General features: G+C 47.9%; 1 protein-coding gene across 3 annotated transcripts in view; it reads left to right on the top strand.

Annotated features, from left to right (window-relative positions):
* Positions 1–938: 938 nt before the first annotated feature.
* Positions 939–17,088, top strand: part of BPIFB2 (BPI fold containing family B member 2) — a 37,983-nt gene continuing 21,833 nt past the window's right edge. The window contains exons 1-6 of one of the 3 annotated variants that reach the window (XM_053248263.1): positions 939–1,005; positions 2,914–2,982; positions 6,899–7,055; positions 10,465–10,601; positions 13,648–13,753; positions 15,588–15,692. In XM_053248263.1, the coding sequence (XP_053104238.1) occupies positions 10,496–10,601; positions 13,648–13,753; positions 15,588–15,692 (317 nt within the window). In that variant the 5' untranslated portion in view covers positions 939–1,005; positions 2,914–2,982; positions 6,899–7,055; positions 10,465–10,495. Of the gene's footprint in view, positions 1,006–2,913; positions 2,983–6,898; positions 7,056–9,749; positions 9,859–10,100; positions 10,602–13,647; positions 13,754–15,587; positions 15,693–17,088 lie in introns of those variants that run through there. The other 2 variants (XM_053248262.1, XM_053248261.1) reach the window with 2 other exon arrangements.

The following is a 17,088-nucleotide window of genomic DNA, read 5'->3' as shown; positions in this document are numbered from 1 at the left end:
CGGGCAGGCGGGCTCTCTCTCTTGCCTCACTCATGGGCTCCTCCTCTTCCTTCCTGCTGCTGCCCACCACCACCACATGACTCAGTGACGAGAGAGAGCCTGCTGCCCTTTCCTCTGCTCCTGTACTGACCCAACCGACAAACAGCTGAGATGCGGCGGCGGCGGCAGGCAGTGCCGCTGCCGCCAGCAGCACCAAGAGACTGACTCTCTGTGCTGCTGGGCCAGCCGCAGCCGCCCACCCCTCAGCTGTTTGCTGGGTTGGGTTGGAGCAGCCTGGGAAAAGGGCAGGGAGGCAGGCTCTCTCTGTGCGCCCTGGGGGCACAGGGACAGCAGGAGGACAGGGGCAACGGAGGGCAGTACAGGGGCGGGAAGCAGCAGTTTCTCCATCTGGCCTCAGCCGCCCGCCTCTGAGCTGTTTGTAGTGTCAGGAGCAGCGCAGGCTCCCTGGTCACTCCCACCGCCACGCTGCCACCTCTTCAAACTGCAAGGTGACACCCCACTGCCCTGACGCCACCCCCGGACAACCCCCAACACGTGCCCCACACTGTTTCCCTCAACGCTCCCCCCTGGTAAATTTAAAGAAAATGGTTGGTTGGCTGTTTTTAAACACAGGGCTCTCCCCGCGTCCGCCTCTCAGCTGTTTGTTGGTCAAGGAGCAGGGAAAGGGCAAGCTCTCGTTGTCACCCCCCCGGTGGTGCCCTCCACCCCCGCCACCCCCGAGACACCCCGCTGATGCTGAGAGGGAGGGAGCCCCAAGAAGAGCCTGCGCACGCCCGCACCCCAGGCCTGCCTAGCCTAACCGTTCCTCAACCCTCCCCCCGTAAATTTAAATAAAACATTTTTTAAAAAACCAGACACACACCTTTATGCTGCACACAGACTAGGCTGCTCACGCCAGTCCTGCCTCGATCTTCCTCCCCCATCCTCCTATGCGGCACACTGCACAGCCTCACCCTCAAAACAAAGGAGTAGAGTAGATGCTCTCGCCAGCGCATAGCAGTGCACGTGAGTGACTGATGCAAAAGTGGACAGAGATCTCGTGCAAGCGCGAGGGGGAATGCCACCAGGACAGGAGGCCAATGGCAGTACAGCAGGCAGCACAGCGCCTGCCCCTGAGCCGAAAGTGCTCGCGGTGGGACTGATGATATTGCTAGAATTTTTTCCGGGGTGGATGGGGGTGCAGGGGGGGCATTTTTGCGCCCCCCCCTCAAGTGGTGCCCGGGCCACATGCCCTGCCTGCCTCCCCCAGTTACGCCTCTGCCTAGAGCTCATAAGCAGGCAGGCCACTGTATTCTGGACCATCGGAAGCTTCTGGGTTGTCTTCAAAGGCAACCCCACATAGAGCACATTACAGTAATCCAGACAAGAGATGAATGAGCGTGACAGGGCCTGCCGGTCAAGATAGGGCTGCAACCGGCAGACCAGCCCAAGCTGGGCAAAGGCACCTCTGGCCACGGCCTACACCTGTTTCTCGAGCAGGAACTGTGAGGCCAAGACGATCCCCAAGTCACAGAGCAGCTCCTTCACTTTTTGAATGTGAGCTCGGGAACGACATCCAAAAATCACGCGGGCTGGTGGGGGAAAAATCTAGCCACATGCAGAAAGTGGATGCAAATTGGGCTTAAGAAACAGGGCACTTTGTACATCTCTCTGCTTCAATATCAAATATGATAATTTGAGGTTAATGTCACCCAAACAAGGTACTGTCACAGATCATTATGATGTATCTGTTTCCTGCCCTCTGCTTTGCATTTCCCTTTTTGCTTTGCACAAATGCAAGGGGTGGGGTGGGGATGCTGTTGTGAAAAATACTAGGAGTGCAATTATGCAAATCTTTTCACAAGCTTTTCATCATCATCAGTTGGATGTGAACCTTTTTTTAGATGAGGTGGCGCTGCCCCCAAAGGAGCTTGTTTGTGATTTGGGGGTTCTTTTGGACTCGCGCCTCCTGCTTGAACAGCAGGTGGAGGCTGCGGCCAGAGATGCTTTTGTCCAGCTTCATCTGGTTCGCCAATTATGCCCTTACCTTGACCGGCAGGCACTAATGACAGTGACTCATACCCTTGTTATCTCCTGCTTAGATTATTGTAAGGCCCTTTATCTAGAGTTATCTTTGAAGACAATTGGGAAGCTACAATCTTTAATTTAATTTAATTTATTTTAATTTAGAGTTATCTTTGAAGACAATTGGGAAGGTCCAGAATGCAGCGGCTCGCCTATTCATGGGTGCCAGAAAATATGACAGGGTAACACCTCTCCTGCAGTTGCTGCACTGGTTACCCATTCGCTTCCGAGCTCAATTTAAGGTCCTGGTTCTTACCTTCAAAGCCTTGCGGGGCTTGGCGCCTGTTTACCTACAGAACCGCCTCTCCCACCCAGTTACTTCCCATCCCGTTAGATAATCTCAGATGGCCCTTTTGTTGGTCCCTGATTTTCGAGAGGTTCAGAGTTCTAGGACCCGTGAAAGGGCCTTTTTGGTTGCTGCCCCACTTCTTTGGAACTCTCTTCCCCTTCAGATTCATTTAGCCCCTTCCTTACTGATCTTCAAATCTCTATTGAAGACTTTTCTTTTTCGCCAGGCTTTTGCCCTGTAGTTTACTTTATTTGTTTTCTGTTAGCTACTTTAGTTTTTAATTTATAATGCAATCTTTATGTTGCCTTATTTACATGTTTTTGTACACTGCCTGGAGTCCTTGGAGTGGGCGGTATATTAAATGTGTTTCTAATGAATAATATTAATAAAAATCATCATCATCATCATTTTTAATGAAAGGTGGTATATAAATTTAACAATTTTTTTTAAACAATCATGAGAAACAGGTAGCAGAACCTCAAGGGAGCCTCAATTCTTGCTCGAAAATCACTCTACTGTGTATTGACACATATAGTTTCAAATGTCTCATATTCCTCAAGGATTTCTAGACCATGGAACAAGAGGAAGGCACATTGCTGGTGACCGAAAGATGTCCAATGTGCCAGCATGTGAGTAGCTTAAATGGCTCTCCTTATGTAATTGTTGAATATAATATCACTGGTAAGAAAGAAAGTCAGGAAGCTGAAAGATGGGAAATGATTTAGAAAGCAAACAAAGTGTGTTTGCTTAAAGTACGTGGTTGAATTGCTTGAGAATCCAGGGGAAGGATGTTTGCCAAACAGCAAGCTGTTCTTGCACTCTCCATCTGGGTTACCTGGAGTGTTTCACAAACATCAAGTAATTCATCCTCTTCATGCTCCTTCTGTCATCCTGAGCTGTCTCAGCAAACAGAGGAACAAGGAGATGAATTTTTATATTTAAGAGCTATCCAGACTTGTAAGATGCACTCTTGTCCTTCTTTGGAAAAGTTACTTTAGAAATAAATTTCATTTTGCATACATATGTCCCATCCCACCATCTGCTTTTTCTTCCTTCTTCCTCAAAGAATGCCCTTTGGGGCTAAGAAATTCAGATCCTCTGGACTCATGAGGGCCGTTCACACAATCATAATCTGGGTAGGAAAAGCCTCCTACCCTAACCTGGGAGCTGTCCACATTCCCGTTTGCTAGTCAGACATCACTTAAAAGCAAGGCCAGAGGTGCTTGCCACACTCATCAGCTAAGCAACAGCTGGGCTGGAGGGCTTCCTCCTGCCCAGCTGTAGTGCCAAGCTGCAGAATGAGGAAGGAGCAAAAGTCCTCCTCCAGCCCAGCTGCTGCAGAGTCTATGAGCAAGAGGGCAGACAGTCCATGGCTACAAGAGCCTGCAAAACTCCTGAACTAGTATAAGAGGCTTCTACTGTTGTCATGATCACGGGAACTGCAGTATAATTTGCCTTCCTGGGTCCATTGGACACTGAATCTGAAGACTCTTGCTCAGATTACTCAACCTGAATATCATAAAACCACCTGCAGCAAAAGTCCTAGTTGTAGCCTTTAATCTAATGGTGAGGCCAAAAACCTCCAGCTCTAAAACATTGTTTATTTTACTTTATTTTATTTATATAATCCCCTTCCAAAAATGGCTCAGGGTGGCTTACTTCAAAATAAAAACAGTTAAAATCAATTAACAATTAAAATCAAAACTAAATCAATTAAACAATTAAAATCATTTAAATATTAAAATCATTAACATTAAAATAATTTAAAACCCAGTATTAAACATGTTAAAACTATAAATCTAATTAAAAGCCTGGGTGAATAAATGTGTCTTCAGTGCCTTTTTAAAGGTTGCCAGAGATGGGGAGGCTCTTCTTTCAACAGGGAGTGCATTCCAAAGTCCAGGAGCAGCAACAGAGAAGGCGACAACCGCAGACAAACCTCTCCAGATGATCTTAACAGGCAGTGGGGCTCATGGTGAAGAAGATGTTCTCTTAAATACCCAGGGCTTAAGCTGTTTAGGGCTTTATCGGTAATAACCAGCTCCTTGTATTTTGCCCTGAAACATATCAGCAGCCAGTGTAGTTCCTTCAACACAAGAGTGATATGGTCTCTCCTAAATTACCCAGAGAGCAACCTGGCTGCCACATTCTGGGCCAACTGCAGTTTCCAAACTAAATACAAAGGCAGCCCCACATAGAGCACATTGCAGTAATCCAGCCTGGAGGTTACCAGCATATGTACCACTGTTTTGAGGTTGTCCACTCGAGAAACGGACACAGCTGGCAAATCAGCCGGAGCTGATAAAAAGCACTTCTGGCCACTGCCTCAACCTGGGAAAATGAATTAGTTAGGGAAAATGTGGAGATGAGCTTAAATGTTCATTTAAAATGAGATGTTCATTTTTTAAAAAAAAATTACAAGTTTATTAGAATTTTCCCCCTTCAAAATACAATGACAGGCCAAGCATGGATGCTGTTTTGCTATCCATACAACGCTGAATAAATATTATGGAAGACCTGGAAATGAGATGTTCATTTGAGAGACAGTAAGAAACAGAGACTTTTCAGAAGTCTCCCTTTATTGATTTCATGAGAATTAAGTACACCAGAACATCAGTCTATACAGGTCTTTTTCATTAGTTTCATTAGAAACTAACTGACTTTCATTAGAGAGCCAGTGTAGTGGTTAGAGTGCTAGACTAGGACCAGGGAGACCTGAGTTCAAATCCCCATTCAGTCATGTTGCTGGGTGACTCTGGGCCAGTCACTTCTCTCTCAGTCTAACCTACTTCACAAGGTTGTTTATGAGGAGAAACCTAAGTCTGTAGTACACTGTTCTGGGCTCCTTGGAGGAAGAGTGGGATATAAAATGTATAAATAAAATAAAATAAAATAAAATAAAATAAATAAAATAAAGATTAGTTTAACCAAGTCATGATATTTGTGCTTATTAGCATGTATTTGTCATTTGAGGTGGTGATGGGCTGGATGAGGGATGAGACTGAATCCAGATAAGACAGAGGTACTTATTGTGCGGGGTCAGAACTCAAAATATGATTTTGATCTGCCTGTTCTGGATGGGGTCACACTTCCCCAGAAGAAACAGGTACACAGTCTGTGTGTGCTTCTGGACACAAACCTCTCCCTGGTATCCTAGGCTGAGGCAGTGGCCAGAAATGCCTTCTACCAGCTTCAGTTGATATGCCAGATGTGTCCAATTCTTGAGATAAATGACCTCAGAACAGTAGTACATCTGCTGGTCACCTCCAGACTTGACTACTGCAATGCGCTCTGTGTGGGGCTGCCTTTGTACGTGGTTGGTCTCTGGGTCATCTTGGAGAGACCATATCACTCCTATCTTAAAAGATCACTGGCTGCCAATAAGTTTCCGGGCAAAGTACAAGGTATTGGTTATAACCTATACAGTAAAGCCTTAAACAAGCTTAGCCCCTGGCTATTTAAGAGAACATCTAAAGAGATTCTATTTAAGAGAATATCTAAAACCAGCCTGATATGCACATTTCTGATTTTGTAGACCTGGAAGCCTAAATTTTCCTGAAACCTTGGTCAAGTAGTCTGGACAATTTGGCCAGGAAATATCATAGAAAATGCCCTTCCTAGGTTCTTACAGCACGTGCCCATCTGAGTGCCCAAGACACGTGGGGATCGCCTTGTTAGCATTGCAGTCAAGCTTCTTCGTTGTATTCAATATATTTTGTTTTATTTGGACTTTTAAACTTGAGGTTGTGACTTTCTGGGAAACTGCCTGCTTTATAACCTTGCCTACAGGGTCCCAAAGGGGCTCCACAGTGCCCCCTCGTAACACAAACAAGCACAGGATGTTGCAGCAACAAAATAATGAACATACAGATGCCAACTAGGCCTAGAGTTTAGGCATTGTGTGCAGAAGGCAGCACGGCCTCTTGAGGCGGGAGTCTGGCTGTCTGGCTCTTGACACCCATACGCAAATCCTGCCTCTGGCATGGGTGCTTTGTCTGTGTGTGGCTTGTGGGGGGTCGCTGTGACGCAGCCTCTTTGTGCCGTCTATAAAATAGGCCTAATACTGATTGTTTGAATACATGGGACGAGGGCTCCGAGGTGGCCTTGGAGAGGTATTGGCTATGGGCTTGAGCTGTAAACCAGGCAGTGCCAAGGCAAGTGAGCTGACTCAGTGCAAACTGATCTTTCTCACCCTCAGCAACAGGGGGCTGATAGTACTACCCAAAGGGGGTGTTGCAAAGATTATCGAGATAATGTTCACAGAGCATTCTGGACTCTCTAATCCGCTATGGAGATGCCAAGCATGGCTCTCCCAGCACTTTATGCAAATTAAATATACTGCACAACCTGGGGCTGGACATTGGAGTTTGGCTTGGTGGCATCCCATGGGGGGCTGGGCATGTTGTCACCTCAGCAGTCCTGAGAGCCACTAACCCTTTGTCCATTTGGGCAGGCAGGTTGGCACTTCATGAGTGATTGATTGCATCCCAAATAGACATTGTGGGCTGGAAACAGAAACCCTCCCTGTTTTCCCACTGTGCTCAGAGCCAGAAGTAAACGGTGTACATCCTTGTTAAGCCCCAGGATGTTATCGCTCCTGATCTCCAGGCGTCCACCCAGCCCAGCAAGTCCTATAAAGCTTTCCTCCCAGAGACTAGTCCCAAGGACCAGAAACTGACATCTCTGGGACTCACTGCTGAAGGTAAGTGTCCTGAGTGTGGAGTTCTAAGCCACATTGTGGGTGATGAGCCAGGTAGTCCTTTCAATGTGGTGAGGCTGTAGCTGCTGGCCCTGGTGGCATGCCTTGCCGCGACTCTACCAAACTGCCCAGGTGGAAAGTGACATTAAGAACCAAGTCGTTTGTGAGACTGAACTCCCATTTAGCATCGAAACTCTGAGAACTGCCCCTGAAACATTTTTTGCTTGAGTGTAGTGAGAACAGGGACGGAATGTCTTGGGGAAATTGAATGCTCACCCACGGCTGCTGCTGCGTCCTGCGACTCCTGGAAAATGAACACCCACTATGTGTTCCAACAACATACTTATGCCACGAGACATTCATTGGGCAGATTCACACAACCACAGGAATAATTGCTGAATGCTTGAATGAAAGGAGGGCAGGAGCAGCCCCAGCCTCCATGATGGCCCCCTCAGGTACTGCTTTAGAAGGCTACTGGGGGTCATGAACCTGTCTGGATCTCTCTACCATGTCTCTCTCTGGCTGGCTGCTTGGCTGAAGAAGGCCACCTGGCCTTCAGCTCCACATTGCTGGGTGTCCTTAGCCTCCCTAGTCAGGTCCACCTCTGGCATGCCTCTCCCCGTGGAGAGCCTCTCCTTTGCTAGCTGCCTGCTTGGCTACCTCTTTCCCCATAAACCTGATTTGGTCAGATATTCCCACCTGTCCATCAGCGTCTCCTGCTACTCCCCAAACACCTTCAAGTCTGACTCGATCCATATTGGCTGAGAACTTTCCAGACAACTGAAACAGGCACACTAACTCTTTAATATTTGCTTTATGATTGATTGACTGATTTGGTTAAGATTCTTAATAAATTGCCTGGCCTTTCTCAGAAGGTAAAAGAGAGCTTGGTTAGAAATCTTGACAGAGTGCCTGCCTTAGGGCAGGTGAGAGGGATGGAGAGAAGAGGTGGGGAGGATCCCAGAGAAAGAGAGAGACCTGAGTTGGAAGTATACCTATCCTTCCTAGTGCACATTCAGTGCATGAAATTCATTCCAGTGGTTCCTTGGGATTAGGGAGCGTGGCAGATTGAGGAAGGGGGGAAGAAGCAAGAAGCCGCCGCTGTAGCTAGCTGTGTGAGAGCCTGTCATGTAACAGATTCTCAACCGTGTTGTCTGCCAAAGGCGGCTATACCTAGGATCATGCCCTTGGGCAGTCTCGAGTCAATCAGGAGGCTATCCCTCCTTGGAGGGTAGGGAACGCGGAGTAAGACAGAAGTGTCCATTGCTAGGTTAACCTAATCAGTGCAGGTGTGCCTTCTATGGCTATATATAAAATGGCCCAAAGAGAGAAAGACAGTTTCATGATATTCATGGGTGGTTACTTGTTTGGTGAAATGCTTCTATGATTGCTTACTTCATTGAAAGGGGGTGTCGCAGGTGTGAAATGCAAATCTTTTGTTTATGATTGAGCTCTCCTCCTTATCTCACCAGTCATTGCATTTACTCTAACAAGGGGGAAATGCCGGTGCGTTTGCTCATTTCTGCTGAATCACTCAAGTTCTTATCAAGAGTATTCCTGTCCGAGGTAGTACTTAATGTTCTATCGGCTGGTGTGCTCCGAAAAGAGCTGTTTGTACACCCTTTGCAGTCTCTTAGCATGAGACCTGGAGCCATGTTTCCAAATGCTGCTTTTGCTAACAACCCGATCATGCCAAGAGGCTGGGGGCTGCACAGGCTGGAACATTACTGAAGGCCCTTAGCCTGGATCTTGGTGCTTTTCGAGATAATGGAGATGGGTGCATTTCTGCACAACCCCAAAATACTGCTATTGGCAACAGTAAACTGTAGAAGGGCATTAACAGCAGGTGAAGGCATGCAGCACCTGGGAAGGTGTCCACATGTAGGCCTCTTTAGGAATCTCACCAATATTACTCAGTCCTCTAAGGACCTATTAGTTGATAGGAAGACAGAGTTAGCACCAGGGTTTGTAGCAGGTGCTGGTCCCTGGGTTGGCAGCTCTGTTGCGTGGCCCATTGATATAGGTTTGAGTAGGCACTGCAGTTTGGGGGGTGAGGTGGTCTGTCTGTCAACAACAGATTTATCCACCAAAGCATCATTTCCCAGAAGTGACTGTTGAACTTCAAGGGTCTGCTGAAGATGCTTTCGCTCAGGGGCGCACAACTCCAACGCCCCAGTGGGCCAGAACCAATCATGACCTGATGTGCAGGTGCCAAGGTCGATTTTCAGCACATTCATGATTACATTGGTTATTAAAACTATTAATGAAAGGCAGGGGGCAGAGGGTGGGAGTCAGGGGGAAAGGTTGGGGGAAAGAGGGGTGGCGTCAGTGGTCTCTGGCCCAGGGGTGAGGGACATCTGATCCCAAGTGGGTAACTGCATTGAGCTGCTGCTGCTGCTGCTGAGAACAGGAACACTGGCTTCTACTGAGTCATACTCTTGGTCCATCTAGCTCAGTATTGTCTTCACAGACTGGCAGCGGCTTCTCCAAGGTTGTAGGCAGGAGTCTCTCTCAGCCCTATCTTGGAGATGCTGCCAGGGATGGGACTGGGAACCTTCGGTACGTAAGTATGCAGGCTGGGCTAACTGATCATGTGTGGGTGCCGTGCGGCTCCAACACACCAGGAGCCTCCCAGCTGGTATTAAAAAATGCCCCCTAATGCACCACACACACTCGCACAGTGCATTATGGGAATTCCGGGGGCCTCCCAGCCCTGAAACTTCCCTGCTGCCGGAGAAGATGGCAACCATCTAGGCAGGCAATCTGCCCCCGCCCAGCAACAAGAAGAGGATTGTCTGCAGGGGAGGTAAGCGTTTTGAGGCTTCTTCCCCTTGCCCCTTCAAGCCATTCTCACAGATTGTGAGAAAGGGCTCATAGTCTCCCATTCAAATGTGAACCAGGAAAGACCCTGCTTAGCAAAGGGGACAATCAATTCTTGCGCCCAAAAGATCAGCTCTCCTCCCTCGTCAGCAGGACAGGCCAGGAGCTCTTCCTGGCTCCTGCTGCAGGATATTACTGCCTGCAGGCCAGCAAAAGACATCCCCGTGGGCCAGATTTGGCTTCTGGGCCTTGTGTTGTGCAGGCAAGCTTTAGCCTCAGGACGAGAGGAGTTGTGGCACTCAGCTTCCTGAGCCTACTTTGCAGGAAGTCAGCCCGACCTTGTCAATCCATTTCTTGACCTTGCTGGGACTGACCTCTCCAATGGGCCTTTAAGCTTCTTCAATGAATTCAAGAAAATGATGTTCCTCTTGCATGGACCTGCCTATGTCACACTCCTTGCTGTGGGGGAACCACCCATCCTCTCGTGCGACGTGGTCAAATGTCTCTACCTTCTGCAGACTTCGCCCTGGTTTTGCAGCAAGGTTAGGTCGGCCTTTTACAGTGGTCCTTCCTTTTGCCTCCCTCTGTCCAGGTTGCTCAAGGGCTCTGCCATAACAGTGAAGATGCTCAAGCTTTGCTCTTTGGGCCTCCTGCTTTGCTTCCTAGTCCCTTCACATGGGACCACACCAGGGACTGTGGTGAGAATCCATCAAGAAGCCCTTGAGTTTGGTAAGTGTGCACATTGCTGCTGCTGCTGCTACTGCTACTACTACTATTACTAACTACTAACTACTACTACTACTACTACTACCACCACCACCACTTCTGCTTATATACTGCTTTTACATACCACACGAGCCTGGGAGGATCAGCTTGGCTTTTCCTGCCTTTACAGCTCAGGGAGGCTGTGCAGAAGATGGGCTAATTTCCATATTCACTTCTAAAGCAGCATATTCAACATTGCCAAACTAGTTCTCAAAAATTACTCAGCCTGCTGGGCATGTGTATTATTTCTACTGTTGTTTGATGCCCCCCTTTCCTTCTTTGCCTTCATTGTTTTTGTCTCCACTTGTTCTCAGTGCTGTTTTATCTGATTGTACGTGGCAAGCAACCCACAGGATGCTCTAAAAAAATCGCTGTCCTTGATGTCAGCACCGTTGGAAGGTCCTTCAGTCCTCCACCAGAAGAGAGAGAGAGATGGGGGGGGGCAGGCAGGAGGCAGCTAGGCAGGCGGAGACTTGAGGTGGCTCCGAGAAAGCTCTGTTCAAAGCAATGCCTTGCCAGGGAAGGAATGCATTTTGGACTGTTCTACTCCTGTTTTTTGTAGCTGTTTCCCCTCATAAGGACATCTTAAGTAGATTTAACTAAAAGTTTATTCTGCAACAACTCCAATTTCTCCTTTCCCTCCCTTTCCCTCTCGACTCCTTCCCCACACTCTCTACTATGGGATCCCTCTTGGGACAAATGTCCAGACAAGCAGACAAACTGCAAAAGATTACTGAGCAGAATACAACATCCTGCTTATAGCCTGTTCTGAAATGCTTGATTCTGACTGTCTTCTAAGGCATTAGTGATGCCCCATAGATTCATGTTATAGATCCACGTGATCAGCATCCCCTCCACTTTCTCATCCAGATCATTTATAAAAATGTTGACCAGCACAGGGCCCAGGGCAGAGCTTTGTGGCACTTTACTCAGTAGCTCCCCGCAGGAGCCCTGTGATTTTACTTTGGAAGGGCAGGTGTGCATCACATATTGTCCAGATTTACGTCAAAGTCCCTGGGAGCTATTGTGGAGCACTCCATAAATGTTTTGGGTTTTTCATTGCACATTGGAGCTTAGCCCAATTTATGTCTGGGGTTAAAAAAAATCACTTTTGGTGTTGTGTTTTTGGGCAAATTCAAAATATCCAATCTGCCCCATAACTTGCAGTATTTCACCCCTCTTAATCCTGTGGTAAAGCCTGCTGTCTGGGAAAGGCCCAGGAAAAACAATGGAGGCAAAGAAGGAAAAAGGGGCATCAAACATCCAACTGCAGTATTATATAGACCACATTTTCCCATCTTGTCAAGAAGGATGTTATGGGAGATGTTGTCAAAAGCTTTGCTGAACACAAAGTACTGTACGTTATGTTTATGGCATTCCCATGATCTACTGAACTAGTAGGTTTATCACACAGAAGATACAATTAGTCTGGCAGACTTACTTTTGTCTTAGTTGGAATTTTCGTCTTTGTCTTAGTTTCAAACTAAGCCTACAAATTCTATGGGCTTATATAGAGTTTTAATTGTCACACTGAGGCAATTAATGGAGTAAACAAAATTTACCAATCCTTTCTATCATTTTCTCAACATTAAAGAATATTCAAAGGAATATTTAAAAAAGAAAATAAAAATCGTGGTAAAACAGTGGCTTTCAAAGCTAATATTTTTCCTATCCATGAGAGTTGCCACAACAGGCACTTCTCCACAGCTGACTTAACCTCATGAAAAGGTTGGGCCATGCTAGTTTATTTATTCTTATCGTGATCCCTCCTCTTCTCTTCTAAGGAAGCAGTCACAGCATCTAATGAATCAGAATAAAAACAATCACAACTTTAAAACAATGACAATCCCAGTATTATTTAATATTGAACAGAAGGGCAGATATAAATTAAACCATCCTGAAAAGACTCCACTTCTGGTCAGGTGAAGTGTCTACCAGAACAAGAGACTATGGGATGACCGTAGGAAGGGGGCCTGGTGGGTCTCTCAGGCCAGGGAGTTTCACAACTTCAGCACCACAGCCAGGGGCGTAGCCACCGCTGCGCCCACATGCACTGGGAACATAACACCCCACCCCACCTCCAGAAGCCTCAGCGGCCGCCTCCTCCCTCCTCCTCCTCCCTCCTCCTCCTCTTGCCGCCGCCATTACAGGGGGGATGCCATGCACGCCATCCGCTTACTTGTGCCTCCAAGAGATTGCTGGGAGTTCCCAGCAGGCTCCTAGAGCTGCAAGTGAAGGGCTGAGAGGTGGTGCGAGAGAGGGCACATGATGCATGGAATCCCCTGCTTGCTCCCAGACAGTGGGGAGCATCATGGTGGCAGCAGCAGTGGCAGTGAGAGGAGGAAGCAGTCAGCCCAGCAAGGCCATGGGTGGCACAGAAGGGCTGGTGCTGACCCCCGTAAAAAAGCATCAGGGGCTGGCGGCGGCGGTGGTGGTGGTGGGACGGGACACACAGGCCACCGTAGGCTTGCTATGCCCTGATCAGAGCAGAGAAGAGTCTCCTTCCACGTAGGTGCTAACCTTGCCTCAGAAGGAGGCGGAACATCGAGAAAGGCTCCCTGGCTGATCTTAAGGGTTGGGCAAGATTGTCGATCCTGTTTACCTCAGTCAAAGATAACCCTGGATTTAAAACGCCCCCCTTAAAAAAAGAAGCTCTACCTGTATTTACCTAAAAGGAAGAGGACTCTGAATTTAAGACGACCCTCCTGTTTCTAACACCGAAGAATGCGGGGGGTGGGTGGGGCTAGTCTTGGATTCAGGTAAATTGAGAAGAGTAGCTGCATATTAGAGCTCAGAGGTCTGAGGCTGAGGAACAGTAGCTTGCCTGAGGCCACCTGGGAAGTTCCTGGCACAGGAAAGCTTTGAATCAGAGGCTTTCTGGTGGAGAGGGTGCCTCTCAGCCACCCACTGTGCTACATGGCAATGCCCAGACCAAGGGAAGCATCGACGCGCCTTCCTGGCACCCACAGAGCCAGCTGCTCCTCAGGTGCCCCGTCTCTTCTCTCCGCAGCGAGCCAGCAAGGGAAGCCGTACCTGCTGAGGGGTCTGCTGGGCATCCAGCTCCCTGGCTTGAAGGGCAATGCGGGGCTGTTTGGATCGCTGATGAATCTCGTGGGGTGAGTCCGGCCTTTTCCTTGGTACAGACTTGGGTGTACAGCCAGTGGCAGCGCATACTGGTGAGGCTTGGTGTGTGTATGGAAGACCGGAGCACTGGGTCCACACACGTGCAGCTGAGTGAGGGGGGAGAGTGCTGAGGTGTTGAGCTAGAGTGCATCTTTCCAGGCTCCTGGTTTGCGAGCACATTTCTGAATGCTCCTCGTATTAAAAGCTCCTCAGGAGCAGCTTGTCCTGATGAGTCAGGGGGCGCCAAATGAGACACAGCTACCTTTGGTTCCCGGCAGCTCTGGCTGTGCTTGTTTCTCCCCCTCCTGCCCTGCCCACCATTAACGAGAGCCATGCTGCCTGGGCACTTTCCAGATTACACACTCTGCAGTGTTTGGGGGTGGTGTAAAATGCTTCGGCTTGGTGGGACCATATTGAAAACATAAATAAAGGGTGGGAGCCAATTGTTGCATAGCGCTCTGGCCATTCCTGTTACCACCCATAAGAACGTGTTTTCCCAGCAGGGACCGTTCATACTGTCCCTGGAGTTGAGGGTATGCCCTCAACCTCTCTGAACCCTCTTACTGGCCCATTTTGGGGCAATGAGGTTGCAGAGGAGGTGGGGGGACGATGACACAATGAGGCTTAAAAAAACCCCTTTCATTTTCTTGGTCGTTTTGCACAAAGCCACCTGCAGGGGGAGCAGTCTTTTCTAGCTTGCACAAATGTATGTAACTCTTATTTGCCCCGGCTGGCAATTAGTTTTGAAAAACTAATTAAAGAACTCACTGGTGGAGGCTGAAAGAGGAAAGGAAGAACAGAAAGAAACATGATCCCAGAAATATAAAAAGAAATATAATCACGATGGGTTTAACATTTACGGAGGAGGGGGAAGCAACTAAAAGGAAATTACACAAATGCACCCTTGCACAAGAACACCCAGGAGTCATAACCATCATAATGAAATATATATTCAAAAGCGGAAAGGGCCTCTAGATATGAACAAATTGTCTGTGCAGAATGAGGCATCCACACCACTTACACTGCTGAAACAGCATTGTAGACCTCCTAAAATGGGAAAATACAGCTATTTTCTTGCAACACGCATGCAAAGTTGTAGCAAAGATAAAATCCGAAATAAGGCATCAGGTCTGTGTGGCACCTTGCTGTCAGTGCGGGGACTGCAGGATCAAAACACAGGTAGTTCGGAAGCATACTTGGTGGATATGCAGTGAAACCATTGTAGTATGTAATCTGGAAAGTGCCCTGCGGGCTGGCCATTCATCAGGTAGATCTATGTGGGCTAAGCTCACACGGATGGGATGGGATGGGATGGGATGGGATGGGATGGGAGTAAAAAGTGCAATTGGGCTGCAGGGAGAGGGGCTCCCCTCCCCCTACTGCAACTTCTGTATCTAGAAATCTAGAAGGGAGAGAGCAGGGTTAGTTCTTCCTGATTTGCTAATTTTCTCCTTGCAGCGAATTTTCACTGGGCAGGGGGGCGGGGAATGAAAAATGCTATCTTGCCTCTGCAGGCTGAAGTGATGCAGTCTACTCAGGATGCCTCTGAATACCAGTTGCAGGGGAGCAACAGCAGGAGAGAGGGCATACGCTCAAATCCTGCCTGTAGGCTTCCAGCGGCATCTGGTGGGCCACTGTGTGAAACAGGATGCTGGCCTAGATGAGCTTCCTTGGGCCTGATCCAGCAGGGCTGTTCTTAGGTTCTTATGTTCTTATGTACTCTGCTGCCTCACCCTGTTGCATGCGTGGCCTCGGCCCTTTCAGCCACGGATGGCACAGTATAGCCATCTCTTCTTTGATTTTTCTTCCTTCTCTACACTTCTGCAGAATCAAAATTATGGATGCCGAATTACCACATCTCAGTGTGAATCTTGTAGAAGATATTGGCATCCAGGTTTCGCTGGGTTCTAACTTACACATCAGAGCCAACCTGTGAGTCTTGGGGGTCAGTTACTGGTAAGGGGGTGGGGAGTGGGTTACTGGTGACTCTTATTTTTCTCTTTCTATTGCTTTACATTAAAATATAGAAACTGCTTTTCTGCCCAAAGCAGGCCCTCAAAGGGACACACAACATAAACATGTAGCAAAAAACAACCCTGAAGTCATCAGCCGAATGGAAAAGCAGACACTGAGCAATAATAAATGGACAAAAACCAAAAGCATGATCAGCCTAGAACCATGCAAACTGGGGGAGCTTAATTAATATTGAAGGCACTTTGAGAAAGGACAGTCCTCGCCAAAGGTCTAATGACTGATAGGGAAAGAGTGAGGAGTTCCACAGTCTGGGGGCTGCAGCCAAGAAGGCCATGCCCAACCACCACACTTTTGATGGTGGTAGGACCAGGAGCGACTTGTCCTAAAATGCTGCCTCTCCTTCTTGGAGCTCCATTGGCTCCTCTCTCTCACATTCCACCCTACCCAGGCGTTAATGAGAGCTGTGCTGCCTGCAAGCTGGCCATTTGTCAGGCAGAGCTGTGTGGGTAGCCGAAGATGCTTCCTTTGGCACCCCCAGCTCACTAGGGCAAACCACTCCTGTGGGACATGGAACAAAGCCTCCTCTGAAGACATCAGCAGGTGGGCAGGATCATGCACTTAGGGCAGGATACACTGTAGGTACAAGCAGACCAAGGACCTATCAGGGGGTTGTGAACACTGGCCAAATTGAACGGGCAGATTCAGACATCACACTGAGCCCTGGTTAAAACTTGGTTCCGCACAACATTCCCCAAGCCTTAGGAGGGTGCCTTCTCTCCTTTCTTGCCTGCATGAACTTTAGAAGAACTCTATTTCTGATTCAAGTTAAAAACAGACCCATATCAGTCTGAGCTGACCAATCCTGTTCTATTCTAACGTCTGAGCTGACCAATCCTGTTCTAGTCTAAACCACTTGCTTCAAATATATCTAGATGTGAATCCAAGGTGTGAAGTGGCTTTCCATTCTAGGTTTATTTGAAGCAAAGTTGGTTAGAACAAGCCAAGATCCGTTGATTCAGATGCCATGACTGATCTTGGTTTCTTTCTGAGGTAAATTGGAAGTAGAATTCTGTGAAGGCTTGTGCAGGGTGACAGACACTGAGAACTTTGCTGGAACCTGGCTTGAACTGGGGTTCTGTGTGATGTCCGAGCCAGCCCACCCAGTACTGTCCAGTTTCGTTAACTTAAACATGTTGTTTGGCCTGGCATTGTTTTTTGTACACAGGCACCATTAGATACTGTTTTAATTATTTTAACTTTTCAAATTTCAGTTGTTGAAATGTTTTAACCTTTTAATGGTTGTTTTAATTTTCTTGTAAACCGCCCAGAGAACTTGTGCTTTGGGCAGTATAAA

This window comes from Hemicordylus capensis, chromosome 4 (genome assembly GCF_027244095.1).
Source record: "Hemicordylus capensis ecotype Gifberg chromosome 4, rHemCap1.1.pri, whole genome shotgun sequence".
Lineage (NCBI taxonomy): Eukaryota > Metazoa > Chordata > Lepidosauria > Squamata > Cordylidae > Hemicordylus > Hemicordylus capensis.
Note: the sequence above shows the minus strand (reverse complement) of the source record. Positions and strands in the feature narration are given on the sequence as shown.